Source organism: Lampris incognitus, chromosome 1, assembly GCF_029633865.1.
Source record: "Lampris incognitus isolate fLamInc1 chromosome 1, fLamInc1.hap2, whole genome shotgun sequence".
Classification (NCBI taxonomy): domain Eukaryota; kingdom Metazoa; phylum Chordata; class Actinopteri; order Lampriformes; family Lampridae; genus Lampris; species Lampris incognitus.
This window is the reverse complement of record NC_079211.1, coordinates 5,682,816-5,700,953: the sequence shown is the minus strand read 5'-3', so window position 1 is coordinate 5,700,953 and position 18,138 is coordinate 5,682,816. Positions and strand designations below refer to the sequence as shown.

At 52.7% G+C, this 18,138-nt stretch overlaps 1 protein-coding gene across 1 annotated transcript in view; it reads left to right on the top strand.

Moving 5' to 3' along the window:
- fstl5 (follistatin-like 5) overlaps window positions 1-14,527 on the top strand; it is a 166,202-nt gene extending 151,675 nt beyond the window's left edge. Inside the window, exon 12 of the mRNA XM_056277907.1 lies at window positions 13,480-14,527. Coding sequence (XP_056133882.1) covers window positions 13,480-14,182 — 703 coding nt within the window. The 3' untranslated portion in view covers window positions 14,183-14,527. The remainder of the gene's footprint in view (window positions 1-13,479) is intronic.
- The last annotated feature ends 3,611 nt before the right edge of the window (window positions 14,528-18,138 follow it).

The window sequence follows — 18,138 nt, the reverse complement described above, 5'->3', positions numbered from 1 at the left end:
TCGAATCCCCGTGTTACCTCCGGCTTGGTCGGGCGTCCCTACAGACACAATTGGCCGTGTCTGCAGGTGGGAAGCCGGATGTGGGTTTGTGTCCTGGTCGCTGCACTAGCGCCGCCCCTGGTCGGTCAGGGTGCCTGTTCGGGGGGGGGGGGGGGAATAGCGTGATCCTCCCACACGCTACGTCCCCCTGGTGAAACTCCTCACTGTCAGGTGAAAAGAAGCGGCTGGTGACTCCACATGTATGGGAGGAAGAACAATTGGAATAATTCCACAGAATTCCTTTTGGCGAAATGAGTAGAATAAGTTGTTTATTCCCTGTTTTGTTGTATTCGGCCAGTTACCCCACTCTTCCGAGCCGTCCCGGTCTCTGCTCCACCCCCTCTGCTGATCCGGGGAGGGCTGCAGACTACCACATGCCTCCTCCCATACATGTGGAGTCACCAGCCGCTTCTTTTCACCTGACAGTGAGGAGTTTCACCAGGTGGACGTAGCGCGTGGGAGGATCACGCTATTCCCCCCAGTTCCCCCCCCGAACAGGCGCCCCGACCGACCAGAGGAGGCGCTAGTGCAGCAACCACCCACAGACACGGCCATTTGTGTCTGTAGGGACGCCCGACCGAGCCGGAGGTAACAGGGATTCGTGTTGGTGGGCAACGGAGCAGACCACCGCACCACCCGGACGCCCTTGATTTGCTGTTAGGCAGCAGAGGCTGGTGTGGGTGGATGTGTGTGACTGTGCAGTTGCTCTGTTCCCTGTTGGCCTTCAGCTTTTTGAGCCGAGCTGCTGAGCCGACAGCGCCACGTGTGGATGACGACTGCTTCATTTCTGAGATAAGGATATCGACGTGGTTAAAAAAACATCAAGCAGCTTTATTTATACAGGACTCTTTGGGATGCGGTAGAGTCTTCAATACGGAGTGGAGGAAGAGCAGGAGGCTGAGCTGTGCCCCTTGGGCTGAGCACAACCGAGTCTCATTTCAGTCACGTCGAGGCCCGCGCAGCATTTGGTTATCACCCCGCCACGCGCCCGAATGTCTAGTGGTCTGTGAAATAATCTCCTGATTGTGTGATAAAGACGGCGACCTTTGTGCCGAGAGGGGTGTCGTCAGTAGACCACAGCCGGGGAGCGCCGGCCCTCCGCGTGTCACAGCAGCACCGGGGTGAATACAGGAGGTGACGGAGGGGTGGTGGGGGCAGGCCGGCGGGGTTGCTCTGAACCATTCTCTGTATAGCTCATACACGACAGAACAGCCTGCACCCTGGAAACACCGCTCAGCTGCAGCCTCGTGTCTTACTTATTAAAACACAGGGCGTCGTTCCGTGTTGCCTACCAACACGGGAACCGCCGGTTCAAATCCCCGTGTTGCCTCCGGCTCGGTCGGGCGTCCCTACAGACACAACTGGCCGTGTCTGCGGGCGGGTAGCCGGATGTGGGTACGTGTCCTGGTCGCTGCACTGGCGCCTCCTCTGGTCGGTCGGGGCGCCTGTTTGGGGGGAGGGGGAACTGGGGGGAATAGCGTGGTCCTCCCACGTGCTACGTCCCGTCCCCCTGGTGAGGGGATGGAGCAAAGATCGGGACGGCTCGGAAGAGTGGGGTAATTGGCCAAGTACAACTAGGGGGAAAACGGGGGGGGGGGTCCAAGGGAAAAAAATCCCTGCATTTACCATGATAATATTTTCCATACTACTCAGCACTGACAGGCCGGACCTCAGCCGGCAGGTAACGGGAAGAAGGTACAAGGTAAATCTTATGTAGCGCTTTTCTAACACTCAAAGTGGCTTTACAATAAACGGGGTGAAACAAACAACAGATAAACACAACACAGACATACAGGGGTGGGTGGGAAGGGGGGCTACAAGAGAGGGAGAAGACATACAGGGTGGATGGGAAGGGGGGCTACGAGAGGGAGAAGACATACAGGGTGGGTGGGAAGGGGGGCTAGAAGAGAGGGAGAAGACATACAGGGTGGATGGGAAGGGGGGCTATGAGAGGGAGAAGACATACAGGGGTGGATGGGAAGGGGGGCTACAAGAGGGAGAAGACATACAGAGGTGGATGGGAAGGGGGCTACGAGAGGGAGAAGACATACAGGGGTGGGTGGGAAGGGGGGCTACAAGAGAGGGAGAAGACATACAGGGGTGGGTGGGAAGGGGGGCTACAAGAGAGGGAGAAGACATACAGGGGTGGGTGGGAAGGGGGGCTACGAGAGGGAGAAGACATACAGAGGTGGATGGGAAGGGGGGCTACGAGAGGGAGTAGACATACAGGGGTGGGTGGGAAGGGGGCTACGAGAGGGAGTAGACATACAGGGGTGGGTGGGAAGGGGGGCTACGAGAGGGAGAAGACATACAGGGGTGGGTGGGAAGGGGGCTACAAGAGAGGGAGAAGACATACAGGGTGGATGGGAAGGGGGGCTACGAGAGGGAGAAGACATACAGGGGTGGGTGGGAAGGGGGGCTACAAGAGAGGGAGAAGACATACAGGGTGGATGGGAAGGGGGGCTACGAGAGGGAGAAGACATACAGGGGTGGGTGGGAAGGGGGGCTACGAGAGGGAGAAGACATACAGGGGTGGGTGGGAAGGGGGGCTACGAGAGGGAGAAGACATACAGGGGTGGGTGGGAAGGGGGGCTACGAGAGGGAGAAGACATACAGGGGTGGGTGGGAAGGGGGGCTACGAGAGGGAGAAGACATACAGGGGTGGGTGGGAAGGGGGGCTACAAGAGAGGGAGAAGACATACAGGGGTGGGTGGGAAGGGGGGCTACGAGAGGGAGAAGACATACAGGGGTGGATGGGAAGGGGGGCTACAAGAGAGGGAGAAGACATACAGGGGTGGATGGGAAGGGGGGCTAGAAGAGAGGGAGAAGACATACAGGGTGGGTGGGAAGGGGGGCTAGAAGAGAGGGAGAAGACATACAGGGTGGATGGGAAGGGGGGCTATGAGAGGGAGAAGACATACAGGGGTGGATGGGAAGGGGGGCTACGAGAGGGAGAAGACATACAGGGGTGGATGGGAAGGGGGGCTACAAGAGGGAGAAGACATGCAGAGGTGGATGGGAAGGGGGGCTACAAGAGAGGGAGAAGACATACAGGGGTGGATGGGAAGGGGGGCTACAAGAGGGAGAAGACATACAGAGGTGGATGGGAAGGGGGGCTACGAGAGAGGGAGAAGACATACAGGGGTGGGTGGGAAGGGGGGCTACAAGAGAGGGAGAAGACATACAGGGGTGGGTGGGAAGGGGGGCTACAAGAGAGGGAGAAGACATACAGGGGTGGGTGGGAAGGGGGGCTACGAGAGGGAGAAGACATACAGGGTGGATGGGAAGGGGGGCTACGAGAGGGAGAAGACATACAGGGGTGGATGGGAAGGGGGGCTACGAGAGGGAGAAGACATACAGGGGTGGGTGGGAAGGGGGGCTACGAGAGGGAGAAGACATACAGGGGTGGATGGGAAGGGGGGCTACGAGAGGGAGAAGACATACAGGGGTGGATGGGAAGGGGGGCTACGAGAGGGAGAAGACATGCAGGGGTGGATGGGAAGGGGGGCTACGAGAGGGAGAAGACATACAGGGGTGGATGGGAAGGGGGACTACGAGAGGGAGAAGACATACAGGGGTGGATGGGAAGGGGGGCTACGAGAGGGAGAAGACATACAGGGGTGGATGGGAAGGGGGGCTACGAGAGGGAGAAGACATACAGAGGTGGATGGGAAGGGGGGCTATGACATGGAGAAGACATACAGGGGTGGATGGGAAGGGGGGCTACGAGAGAGGGAGAAGACATACAGGGGTGGGTGGGAAGGGGGGCTACGAGAGGGAGAAGACATACAGGGGTGGGTGGGAAGGGGGGCTACAAGAGAGGGAGAAGACATACAGAGGTGGATGGGAAGGGGGGCTACGAGAGAGGGAGAAGACATACAGAGGTGGATGGGAAGGGGGGCTACGAGAGAGGGAGAAGACATACAGGGGTGGATGGGAAGGGGGGCTACGAGAGAGGGAGAAGACATACAGAGGTGGATGGGAAGGGGGGCTACGAGAGAGGGAGAAGACATACAGGGGTGGGTGGGAAGGGGGGCTACAAGAGAGGGAGAAGACATACAGGGGTGGATGGGAAGGGGGGCTACGAGAGGGAGAAGACATACAGGGGTGGATGGGAAGGGGGGCTACGAGAGATTGAGAAGACATACAGGGGTGGATGGGAAGGGGGGCTACGAGAGGGAGAAGACATACAGGGGTGGATGGGAAGGGGGGCTACGAGAGGGAGAAGACATACAGGGGTGGATGGGAAGGGGGGCTACGAGAGGGAGAAGACATACAGGGGTGGATGGGAAGAGGGGCTACGAGAGGGAGAAGACATACAGGGGTGGATGGGAAGGGGGGCTACAAGAGAGGGAGAAGACATACAGGGGTGGGTGGGAAGGGGGGCTACGAGATGGAGAAGACATACAGGGGTGGATGGGAAGGGGGGCTACGAGAGGGAGAAGACATACAGGGGTGGGTGGGAAGGGGGGCTACGAGAGGGAGAAGACATACAGGGTGGATGGGAAGGGGGGCTACAAGAGAGGGAGAAGACATACAGGGGTGGGTGGGAAGGGGGGCTACGAGAGGGAGAAGACATACAGGGTGGATGGGAAGGGGGCTACGAGAGAGGGAGAAGACATACAGGGTGGATGGGAAGGGGGCTACGAGAGAGGGAGAAGACATACAGGGTGGATGGGAAGGGGGGCTACGAGAGGGAGAAGACATACAGGGTGGATGGGAAGGGGGCTACGAGAGAGGGAGAAGACATACAGGGGTGGGTGGGAAGGGGGGCTACAAGAGGGAGAAGACATACAGGGGTGGATGGGAAGGGGGCTACGAGAGGGAGAAGACATACAGAGGTGGGTGGGAAGGGGGGCTACGAGAGGGAGAAGACATGCAGAGGTGGGTGGGAAGGGGGGCTACAAGAGAGGGAGAAGACATACAGGGGTGGGTGGGAAGGGGGGCTACGAGAGGGAGAAGACATGCAGGGGTGGATGGGAAGGGGGCTACGAGAGGGAGAAGACATACAGAGGTGGGTGGGAAGGGGGGCTACGAGAGGGAGAAGACATACAGGGGTGGATGGGAAGGGGGGCTACAAGAGGGAGAAGACATACAGAGGTGGATGGGAAGGGGGGCTACGAGAGAGGGAGAAGACATACAGGGGTGGGTGGGAAGGGGGGCTACAAGAGAGGGAGAAGACATACAGGGGTGGGTGGGAAGGGGGGCTACAAGAGAGGGAGAAGACATACAGGGTGGATGGGAAGGGGGGCTACAAGAGGGAGAAGACATACAGGGGTGGATGGGAAGGGGGGCTACGAGAGGGAGAAGACATACAGGGGTGGATGGGAAGGGGGGCTACGAGAGGGAGAAGACATACAGAGGTGGATGGGAAGGGGGGCTATGACATGGAGAAGACATACAGGGGTGGATGGGAAGGGGGGCTACGAGTGGGAGAAGACATACAGAGGTGGATGGGAAGGGGGGCTACGAGAGAGGGAGAAGACATACAGGGGTGGGTGGGAAGGGGGGCTACAAGAGAGGGAGAAGACATACAGGGGTGGATGGGAAGGGGGGCTACGAGAGGGAGAAGACATACAGGGGTGGATGGGAAGGGGGGCTACGAGAGATGGAGAAGACATACAGGGGTGGATGGGAAGGGGGGCTATGAGAGGGAGAAGACATACAGGGTGGATGGGAAGGGGGGCTACGAGAGGGAGAAGACATACAGGGGTGGGTGGGAAGGGGGGCTACGAGAGGGAGAAGACATACAGGGGTGGATGGGAAGGGGGGTTACAAGAGGGAGAAGACATGCAGAGGTGGGTGGGAAGGGGGGCTACGAGAGGGAGAAGACATACAGGGGTGGATGGGAAGGGGGGCTACAAGAGGGAGAAGACATACAGGGGTGGGTGGGAAGGGGGGCTACGAGATGGAGAAGACATACAGGGGTGGATGGGAAGGGGGGCTATGAGAGGGAGAAGACATACAGGGGTGGATGGGAAGGGGGGCTATGAGAGGGAGAAGACATACAGGGTGGATGGGAAGGGGGGCTACGAGAGGGAGAAGACATACAGGGGTGGATGGGAAGGGGGGCTACAAGAGGGAGAAGACATGCAGAGGTGGATGGGAAGGGGGGCTACGAGAGGGAGAAGACATACAGGGGTGGGTGGGAAGGGGGGCTATGAGAGGGAGAAGACATACAGGGGTGGATGGGAAGGGGAGCTACAAGAGGGAGAAGACATACAGGGGTGGATGGGAAGGGGGGCTATGAGAGGGAGAAGACATACAGGGGTGGGTGGGAAGGGGGGCTACAAGAGAGGGAGAAGACATGCAGAGGTGGATGGGAAGGGGGGCTACAAGAGAGGGAGAAGACATACAGGGGTGGGTGGGAAGGGGGGCTACGAGAGAGGGAGAAGACATACAGGGGTGGGTGGGAAGGGGGGCTACGAGAGGGAGAAGACATACAGGGTGGATGGGAAGGGGGGCTACAAGAGAGGGAGAAGAAATACAGGGGTGGATGGGAAGGGGGGCTACGAGAGGGAGAAGACATACAGGGGTGGATGGGAAGGGGGGCTACAAGAGGGAGAAGACATACAGGGGTGGGTGGGAAGGGGGGCTACGAGAGGGAGAAGACATACAGGGTGGATGGGAAGGGGGGCTACAAGAGAGGGAGAAGAAATACAGGGGTGGATGGGAAGGGGGGCTACGAGAGGGAGAAGACATACAGGGGTGGATGGGAAGGGGGGCTACAAGAGGGAGAAGACATACAGGGGTGGGTGGGAAGGGGGGCTATGAGAGGGAGAAGACATACAGGGGTGGGTGGGAAGGGGGGCTACGAGAGGGAGAAGACATACAGGGGTGGGTGGGAAGGGGGGCTATGAGAGGGAGAAGACATACAGGGGTGGATGGGAAGGGGGGCTACAAGAGAGGGAGAAGACATACAGGGGTGGGTGGGAAGGGGGGCTACAAGAGGGAGAAGACATACAGGGGTGGATGGGAAGGGGGGCTATGAGAGGGAGAAGACATACAGGGGTGGGTGGGAAGGGGGGCTACGAGAGGGAGAAGACATACAGGGGTGGATGGGAAGGGGGGCTACAAGAGAGGGAGAAGACATACAGGGTGGATGGGAAGGGGGGCTACAAGAGAGGGAGAAGACATACAGGGTGGATGGGAAGGGGGGCTACGAGAGGGAGAAGACATACAGGGTGGATGGGAAGGGGGGCTACGAGAGGGAGAAGACATACAGGGGTGGATGGGAAGGGGGGCTATGAGAGGGAGAAGACATACAGGGGTGGATGGGAAGGGGGGCTACGAGAGGGAGAAGACATACAGGGGTGGATGGGAAGGGGGGCTACGAGAGGGAGAAGACATACAGGTGTGGATGGGAAGGGGGGCTATGAGAGGGAGAAGACATACAGGGGTGGGTGGGAAGGGGGGCTACGAGAGGGAGAAGACATACAGGGGTGGATGGGAAGGGGGGCTACAAGAGAGGGAGAAGACATACAGGGGTGGATGGGAAGGGGGGCTACAAGAGAGGGAGAAGACATACAGGGTGGATGGGAAGGGGGGCTACGAGAGGGAGGAGCGGCAGCCACACACGACGGCAGCAGTACTCTCCCACTTAAACACATACAAAACAACAGCACTGTAGACGTACACAACAACTCGCGCCACACACCTGATGATGTGCTGCGTCTTTTAAACGGCCGTCTTGTGTTCAGGTGAAATGGCGGCTCTGTGTTCAAACAGCACGAGCAGCGGATGAATGGCAGTGGGACTGAAGCGCCTGTCAACATCCATCAGCTGCCATTCACATTTAACTGATGCTTGTCAGCCCGCACGTGTCCCTCCGCTGTGCCGCTTCACCAAACAAATGCGGTGCGTCATTATGTGACCGTGTGTAAGTACTGTGAGTAGTACTTCCTGTGTAGTCACACTGAGAGGAGCAGAGTGGTGTAGGTTGCTTTGTGCTGCAGGAGCAGAGTGGTGTAGGCTGCGTTGTGCTGCAGGAGCAGAGTGGTGTAGGCTGCGTTGTGCTGCAGGAGCAGAGTGGTGTAGGCTGCTTTGTGCTGCAGGAGCAGAGTGGTGTAGGCTGCGTTGCGCTGCAGGAGCAGAGTGGTGTAGGTTGCTTTGTGCTGCAGGAGCAGAGTGGTGTAGGCTGCTTTGCGCTGCAGGAGCAGAGTGGTGTAGGCTGTGTTGCGCAGCAGCAGCAGAGTGGTGTAGGCTGCGTTGTGCTGCAGGAGCAGAGTGAAGTAGGCTGCTTTGCGCTGCAGGAGCACAGTGGTGTAGGCTGTGTTGTGCTGCAGGAGCAGAGTGGAGTAGGCTGCGTTGTGCTGCAGGAGCAGAGTGGTGTAGGCTGTGTTGTGCTGCAGGAGCAGAGTGGAGTAGGCTGCTTTGCGCTGCAGGAGTAGAGTGGTGTAGGCTGTGTTGTGCTGCAGGAGCAGAGTGGAGTAGGCTGCTTTTCGCTGCAGGAGCAGAGTGGTGTAGGCTGTGTTGTGCTGCAGGAGCAGAGTGGAGTAGGCTGCTTTGTGCTGCAGGAGCAGAGTGGTGTAGGCTGCTTTGCGCTGCAGGAGCAGAGTGGTGTAGGTTGCTTTGTGCTGTAGGAGCAGAGTGGTGTAGGCTGCTTTGCGCTGTAGGAGCAGAGTGGTGTAGGTTGCTTTGCGCTGCAGGAGCTGAGTGGAGTAGGCTGCTTTGCGCTGCAGGAGCAGAGTGGAGTGGGCTGCTTTGCGCTGCAGGAGCAGAGTGGAGTAGGCTGCTTTGCGCTGCAGGAGCAGAGTTGTGTAGGCTGCTTTGCGCTGCAGGAGCAGAGTGGTGTAGGTTGCTTTGCGTTGCAGGAGCTGAGTGGAGTAGGCTGCTTTGTGCTGCAGGAGCAGAGTGGTGTAGGCTGCTTTGCGCTGCAGGAGCAGAGTGGAGTAGGCTGCTTTGCGCTGCAGGAGCAGAGTTGTGTAGGCTGCTTTGCGCTGCAGGAGCAGAGTGGTGTAGGTTGCTTTGCGTTGCAGGAGCAGAGTGGAGTAGGCTGCTTTGCGCTGCAGGAGCAGAGTTGTGTAGGCTGCTTTGCGCTGCAGGAGCAGAGTGGTGTAGGTTGCTTTGCGTTGCAGGAGCAGAGTGGTGTAGGCTGCTTTGCGCTGTAGGAGCAGAGTGGTGTAGGCTGCTTTGTGCTGCAGGAGCAGAGTGGTGTGGGCTGCTTTGTGCTGTAGGAGCAGAGTGGTGAAGGCTGCTTTGTGCTGCAGGAGCAGAGTGGTGTAGGCTGCTTTGTGCTGCAGGAGCAGAGTGGTGTGGGCTGCTTTGTGCTGCAGGAGCAGAGTGGTGAGGGCTGCTTTGTGCTGCAGGAGCAGAGTGGTGTAGGCTGCTTTGCGCTGCAGGAGCAGAGTGGTGAGGGCTGCTTTGTGCTGCAGGAGCAGAGTGGTGTAGGTTGCTTTGTGCTGCAGGAGCAGAGTGGTGTAGGCTGCTTTGCGCTGCAGGAGCAGAGTGGTGTAGGTTGCTTTGTGCTGCAGGAGCAGAGTGGTGTGGGCTGCTTTGTGCTGCAGGAGCAGAGTGGTGTGGGCTGCTTTGTGCTGCAGGAGCAGAGTGGTGAGGGCTGCTTTGTGCTGCAGGAGCAGAGTGGTGTGGGCTGCTTTGTGCTGCAGGAGCAGAGTGGTGTGGGCTGCTTTGTGCTGCAGGAGCAGAGTGGTGAGGGCTGCTTTGTGCTGCAGGAGCAGAGTGGTGTAGGCTGCTTTGCACTGCAGGAGCAGAGTGGTGTAGGCTGTGTTGTGTTTCAGGAGCAGAGTGGTGTAGGCTGCTTTGTGCTGCAGGAGCAGAGTGGAGTAGGCTGCTTTGTGCTGGTGGTGTAGGCTGCTTTGTGCTGCAGGAGCAGAGTGGTGTAGGCTGCTTTGTGCTGCAGGAGCAGAGTGGAGTAGGCTGCTTTGTGCTGCAGGAGCAGAGTGGTGTAGGCTGCTTTGTGCTGCAGGAGCAGAGTGGTGTAGGCTGGTTTGTGCTGCAGGAGCAGAGTGGTGTAGGCTGCTTTGTGCTGCAGGAGCAGAGTGGTGTAGGCTGCTTTGTGCTGCAGGAGCAGAGTGGTGTAGGCTGCTTTGTGCTGCAGGAGCAGAGTGGAGTAGGCTGCTTTGTGCTGCAGGAGCAGAGTGGTGTAGGCTGCTTTGTGCTGCAGGAGCAGAGTGGTGTAGGCTGGTTTGTGCTGCAGGAGCAGAGTGGTGTAGGCTGCTTTGTGCTACAGGAGCAGAGTGGAGTAGGCTGCTTTGTGCTGCAGGAGCAGAGTGGTGTAGGCTGCTTTGTGCTGCAGGAGCAGAGTGGTGTAGGCTGCTTTGTGCTGCAGGAGCAGAGTGGTGTAGGCTGCTTTGTGCTGCAGGAGCAGAGTGGTGTAGGCTGCTTTGTGCTACAGGAGCAGAGTGGAGTAGGCTGCTTTGTGCTGCAGGAGCAGAGTGGTGTAGGCTGCTTTGTGCTGCAGGAGCAGAGTGGTGTAGGCTGCTTTGTGCTGCAGGAGCAGAGTGGTGTAGGCTGCTTTGTGCTGCAGGAGCAGAGTGGTGTAGGCTGCTTTGTGCTGCAGGAGCAGAGTGGTGTAGGCTGCTTTGTGCTGCAGGAGCAGAGTGGTGTAGGCTGCTTTGTGCTGCAGGAGCAGAGTGGTGTAGGCTGCTTTGTGCTGGTCACGCTGTCACTGTGTTGGTGACAGGGGAAGTGGATGTTGAGTGAAGGCTCTACTATTAAAACTTCATTTTCATAAGAAATCCGCTGTGGGAGATATGGAGGAAATCTGTGAAGTACATTTACAAGTATTAAAGCAGTGGTTTTCAGACAGATCCCCGGACACCAGCAGAGGACTTGTACATGTGATATTTATGAGATGTTATATTTTTATATTTTAACCGTCTGCTCGTCCAACTGTGCTCCAGCACCACTCCGCCGCATGATATAAATACCCCGTTAGATGTTGCCTTGTTCTATTTAAAATGTATGCTTTTCAACGGTGCCCTGACCCTTGAAGTCCTGGCTTTTTCAAAACAGGCCCCAACCCCTCCCCCGCTGGTTGTAATGTTTTCTACCCCCACTGGTTGCTGTGCACCGTAACTAGGGGCATGACGTGGGGCAGTGTGGTATTTATTGGCTGTGTTTGTTCTTTGTTGTTTAACCACACTGACAGCTGATGAGTGCGTGACACACGAAACAGGCTTGCTCTGCTTTTTATTAAAGGTTTTTTTTCCTACATCTGTCTTAATATTAATATTCCTACATCTATCTTAATATTCCTACATCTATCTTACTATTAATATTCCTACATCTATCTTAATATTCCTACATCTATCTTAATATTAATATTCCTACTTCTATCTTAATATTCCTACATCTATCTTAATATTAATATCCCTACTTCTATCTTAATATTCCTACATCTATCTTAATATTAATATTCCTACATCTGTCTTAATATTAATATTCCTACATCTATCTTAATATTAATATTCCTACATCTATCTTAATATTCCTACATCTATCTTAATATTAATATTCCTACATCTATCTTAATATTAATATCCCTACTTCTATCTTAATATTCCTACATCTATCTTAATATTAATATTCCTACATCTGTCTTAATATTCCTACATCTATCTTAATATTAATATTCCTACATCTGTCTTAATATTAATATCCGTACATCTATCTTAATATTAATATTCCTACATCTATCTTAATATTCCTACATCAATATTGATGTTAATATTCCAACATCTATCTTAATATTAATATTCCTACATCTATTTTAATATTCCTACATCTATCTTAATATTAATATTCCTACATCTATCTTGATATTAATATTCCTACATCTGTCTTAATATTAATATTCCTACATATATCTTGATGTTAATATTCCTACATATATCTTAATATTAATATTCCTACAGCTGTCTTGATATTAATATTCCTACATCTATCTTGATATTAATATTCCTACATCTATCTTAATATTAATATTCCTACAGCTGTCTTGATATTAATATTCCTACATCTGTCTTAATATTAATATTCCTACATCTATCTTACTATTAATATTCCTACATCTATCTTACTATTAATATTCCTACATCTATCTTACTATTAATATTCCTACATCTATCTTACTATTAATATTCCTACATCTATCTTAATATTCCTACATCTATCTTAATATTAATATTCCTACATCTATCTTACTATTAATATTCCTACATCTATCTTAATATTAATATTCCTACTTCTATCTTAATATTCCTACATCTATCTTAATATTCCTACATCTGTCTTGATATTAATATTCCTACATCTGTCTTAATATTAATATTCCTACATCTATCTTGATATTCCGCTCCTCGTTTGTTGAGCACTTCTATCAACACCATTGACGGTTTCCGAATTTTATTTGTGTGTTTGTTTCTTTGTTTGTTTGTTTAACACTGTCAGGTGTGGAGGTGTTGGAGAAAGCTGGGTCTTTAGCTTCTCCGTAAGATGGAGGGGGGCTCAGCGGATCGGCTGGCGTTCGGTGACTCGTCCCACCACCGGGGAGCTGCAGAGGAGAGGAGTCCGGCTCGACAGCCAGTCAGCGTCCTCCTCTCCTCTCAGGGCGTCCGAGCAGCCTGGCGGTCTGTTCCGTTGCCTACCAACAGGGGATCGCCGGGTCGAATCCCCGCGTTACCTCCGGCTCGGTCGGGCGTCCCCACAGACACAAGTGGCCGTGTCTGCGGGTGGGACGTGGGATGTGGTGTATTTGTCCTGGTCGCTGTACTAGCGCCTCCTCTGGTCGGTGGGGGCGCCCCCCGGATCGGCAGAGGGGGTGGAGCAGGGACGGCTCGGAAGAGTGGGGTAATGGACCAAGTACAAAAAAAGAACATTTGACTAAACGGTGCAGACTCAGGCCATCAGTTTGGGGTCACTGTGCAAAATATTTGCGAACTCATGAGTTGGTACCCACCATTAATGTGCAGCTGACAAACCGAGTGGGAGGATCACGCTATGCCCCCCTGAACAGGCGCCCCGACCGACCAGAGGAGGCGCTAGTGCAGCGACCAGGACACACACCCACATCCGGCTTCCCACCCGCAGACACGGCCAATTGTGTCTGTAGGGACGCCTGACCAAGCCGGAGGCAACACGGGGATTCAAACCGGAGACCCCCATGTTGGTAGGCAGCGGAATAGACCGCCACGCCACCCGGACGCCCAGCATCACATGTCTGGTTATTATCGAGTGTTGTCTAGGGAAGTTGACATTTCAGACGGGTGGAAGTCGCTGAGAGATCCGAGTGGAAGAGTCTTCCACGTCTCTTCCGGCCACTTTTTTAGGTCTACCTAAACCCTCACACGCTTTACGACTGGCTGCTTCTCAGTTTATCAGTCTTATCAGATTCAGTTTACACCATCCAGTTTGATCTTTCCAAAAAGAAAGGGGATTTCAAAAGATCTTAACTTGAATTTTTATCTCTTATGTCCACAGATTCGGCATCATCCTGCATCGGAACGAGCCCACTCTCTACAAAATCGACCTGGAGACGACGTCCTATGTAAGGAACATCAGCTTAAGGGAGTACAACTGCGTCCCCAAGTCCGTGGCCTACACCCACTTGGGCGGCTACTACTTTGTCAACTGCAGGCCCGACTCCACAGGAGCCACCCAACCTCAACTCGTCGTCGACAGCGTGACAGACACTGTGATTGGCCAGAATGGTGACGTCACTGGCACGCCTTACGTGTCCCCAGACGGTCACTACCTGATCACGGTGGACGATGACGATGGCCTGATGAGGATCCAGACGGTGTCAGAGCGCGGGGAGATCCGGGAACCGTTCGACATCCACACCAACCTGCACCTCTCCGACCTGGCGTTCCAGCGCTCCTTCACGGAGGTCCACCAGTATAACGTGTTCGGCAGCTCCGGCCGCCAGACCGACGCCCTCTTCGTGGAACTGAGCACAGGCAACGTCAAGATGATCAAGAGCCTGAAAGAGGCCGCCAAGCGGTCCGAGTGGCCGTGGAGCGGTAGGAACCGGGTCATGGTCGCCAGCGGACTGTTCGGTCAGTACCTCGTCACCCCATCCAGAGAATCACTCTTCATACTTGACGGACGACTCAACAAGCTGAACTGTGAGATCACCGATGTTCTCAAAGGCAATGTGGTGGCTTGGGTTGGGGATTCTTAGGCGACGCACCGAGACCCACTGATCTGATTTTTTTTTCCTTAAAACAAAAAAAGGTACTGTTGCACTGAATTTGGTTACAGATTTTTAATTTTGTGGTTGCGTGACAGTAAAATATCACCGATTCCAAAACCAAATTGACCATTCGTCGTTCCCTCGGAGAGGGAGCCATCACCCAGAACAAATCAGATGAGACAGGAGTAATTCATGGGCCCAGCTTAAAGTGTGTTTTAATTGGATGGTGCAGATCTTAGTCAACAAAAGTTACTTGTGGTGTGATTTTTTTTTCTTTAGCTCACGACGTGCAGGAAAATTATGATTCCTCAACTCATATCAGCAACGTTACAGTCTTAACCACGAACCTGAGTTAAACTCGTTTGCAGTGAGCATTTGGTTGACCAAAAAAACAAACAAACAAACAAAAAACATGTTAGGATATTCCTGACGTACAAGTTATGCGTCCTTCCCGTCCTTGTGTTGGAAAACTTTTTCCCTCAGTCCCACTTTTTCCTGTGCCTTCAAGGAAACCCCCCCCTCATCCGAGGAATTAGCGTTCTAATTCCCGGTCCACCTGCAGATCGCACCTCTTTTTTCCCTCATTGACCCCACCTTCAAGGCACGAGAGGCTCCCCGCAAATCCTCGTCTCATCCCCCGTCCCACACGAGTCTAATTAAAACCAACCCTCGCTGTGATCCCGTCCCCTCTGAAGCCGAGCGTGGGAGACGAGGGGTTCTGTTACGGACCGGCGCGTCACGACCTGTGATCTGCCGGCGTAGCCACTGCTAGGAGGCCCGGAACGTAAAGTCCCGTCTCTTTTGTTTTTTGGTCAGAAATAAAAACATAAAAAATGAAATATAAAAAAGGTGAATGATCATGGTAGTTAAAGTGTTGCGGCTGTCGCACACGGCATTGTCAAGTCGGTTTATTTCGGATGTATCCGGGGCACACGTGTGTGTGTGTGTGTGTGTGTGTGTAGATTAGCAGTGTCATTTTAACACCCTGGACCGGATACCTGGCTTACTACCCGGTGGTGTGTAATTCAGTAGTGTGGGAAGCACGCGTGGTCTGCTGTTTGAACCCTGATGTTAGATGTGATGTAATGAGGCGCTAGTTCACCGGGGAGCCGGGTTATAAAGCCCCGGTTCCACTGCATGGTACCGGCTCCACTCCACCGGACTCTACTCGCTTTTTTTCCCCCATTGGGTAAAAGTTAGGGATAGTACCTGGTACCAGGTACGTTTATTGGTACCACCTCCGTCGAGGTTCCAAGTGAGCTGAGCCGATACTAAAAGGTGACGTGAAAATACCTCTATAAACAAACAGACAAATAAATAAATAAATAAAGTATCTGTGAATCCATCCATTATCCAAACTCCTTATCCTGCTGTCAGGGTGGCGGGGATGCTGCAGCCTATCCCAGCAGTCATTGGGCCGGCAGGCAGGGAGACACCCTGGACAGGCCGCCAGGCCATCACACACACACACACACACACACACACACAGGGACAATTTAGTACGGCTGATTCACCTGACCTCCATGTCTTTGGACTGCGGGGGGAAACCGGACCCCCGGAGGAAACCCAGTGGCTGCTGGGATAGGCTGCAGCGTCCCCGCCACCCTGAGAGCAGGATGAGCGGTTCAGATAATGGATGGATAAATGGATGTTTATTTATTTAAATAGAAATAAAATCTTCAAAACAAAACAGCTAGTCATCACGCCCACAAACGAGCAGCGGGGCTTCTATCTGCAGTGGAAAACCAAATCCCAAAAAGTAAAGCGAGTCGAGTCGAGTCGAGTCGAGCCGAGCCGAGCCGGTACCACGCAGTGGAAAAGGGGCACCAGTAGATTGTAGTGGGCCTTTGAGTAACAGCCTGGGAAATGAATGGGATGCTGTAACACCTGTGAGAGAACCTGTTATTTATGTGTATTAGCCTGCAGCTGACGTCTCCCCCTCCTCCCCCTCCCCCCTCCCCCCAGAGGGCACATTCTATGCATTTTCACACGAGCACTCTGACAAACACAATGGACAGTTGTTTTGTATTTCTCTCGATGTGAATATGGACCATCGATGTCCCCATATTCCCAGTTCGGATGAAGACTTGTTTGTATATTCGGTTTGCTTTAACTGGCCCCCTGTTCCCTTTATTCTTTCCCACGCGGTCCCCCCAGAATGCCCACGGTCCTTCCAATAACCTCTGACCTTTCTCTATCGCAGCGGTGGCCAACCGTGTGCCATGGAGAGCCATGTGTGCAGGTTTTCATCCAGACCGACTCCGCCCCAGCTGATTTCACTGGTACATTCTTCTTCTTCTTCTTCTTCGGTTGAAGGGTTGCTAACCGGTGAACTCCCCCGGGGCCTCGTGCATCAGTCGTTACTATGGGTACATGTGTTCTTCCACACCCATGGGATGTTGAGCCCTGGAGTGTGTCTCAGAGACCAGTGTAGACCCTGGGTAACCCCTGAATAGAGACACCGATTGGCCAACACTGATGTCTGCAGGCCTGGGTGCTGGGTCGTTGCAAGAGGTGGACAACAGATGTTAGGAGGAAGGAACTACAACTACCCATCATGCTTTGCAGCTGCTGACTGTCAGACAATTTGAGGGCTACAAAATCCCATGGGTGTGTAAGACCAAATTCGCCCATAGTAAGGATTGATACACGAGGCCCCCGGTGTGGAGTCCGGCTGGAATGAAAACCTGCATACGCATGGCTCTCCATGGCACGTGGTTAGCCACCCCTGCTGTCATGTTCTGTACATAACAGCCGACTGTGATTACGTTAACATCGCAGGTTTGATCCCCACCTCCACCTACAGCGTCTCTGTTTTGTTTTGTTTTTGTTCTTCCTCATTAAATATAATCGGTACATTTATTTCTAAACAAACAAAAACTGACACCTCTGTTATTTTTAATCCCCCCCCCCATAACAGGCGCATAGTGATGCCATCACCCGCCCCGCCATCACCTCCATGTAGCCATGTCCTGTGTGTTCATCCATGTGGTCATTATTTATGTAGAGAAACACTTGTCGTTTTACCCAGAAATAAAACCTATACCATCGAAATATGTGGAATCTGGTTTTTCCCCTCCCCCCTTTATTCCAGCTGCAGCCTGCAGCATACGACACCCTGCAGCATACGACACCCTGCACTCCGGACCACCACTTCACCTACGAGCTGCTGCAAGTTCGACTTCAGCAGTTTATCCCCCCTTTGACGAGTTTCCACAGCAGAGCAGTGAGCATGGCACATAACCATAATTATAGTATATAACCATATAGTATATAACCATAATTACACATAACCATAATTATAGTATATAACCATATAGTATATAACCATAATTACACATAACCATAATTATAGTATATAACCATATAGTATATAACCATAATTACACATAACCATAATTATAGTATATAACCATATAGTATATAACCATAATTATACATAACCATAATTATAGTATATAACCATAATTACACATAACCATAATTATAGTATATAACCATATAGTATATAACCAAAATTACACATAACCATAATTATAGTATATAACCATAATTACACATAACCATAATTACACATAACCACAATTATACATAACCATAATTACACATAACCATAATTATAGTATATAACCATGACTATACATAACCATAATTACACACAACCATAATTATACATAACCATAATTATACATAACCATAATTATAGTATATAACCATGATTATATATAACCATAATTATACATAACCATAATTATAGTATATAACCACAATTATATATAACCATAATTATACATAACCATAATTATATATAACCATCATTAACGAGGAGGTGAAACCCCTCAGCGTTCAAGACGAGGCGACAGAAAGAGCAGAAGAGCCGAATGAGACTGGAAGCGTCGAGCCGGAGACCCGAGAGGCGACCCGGCAGAGGTGAACCGGTTTAC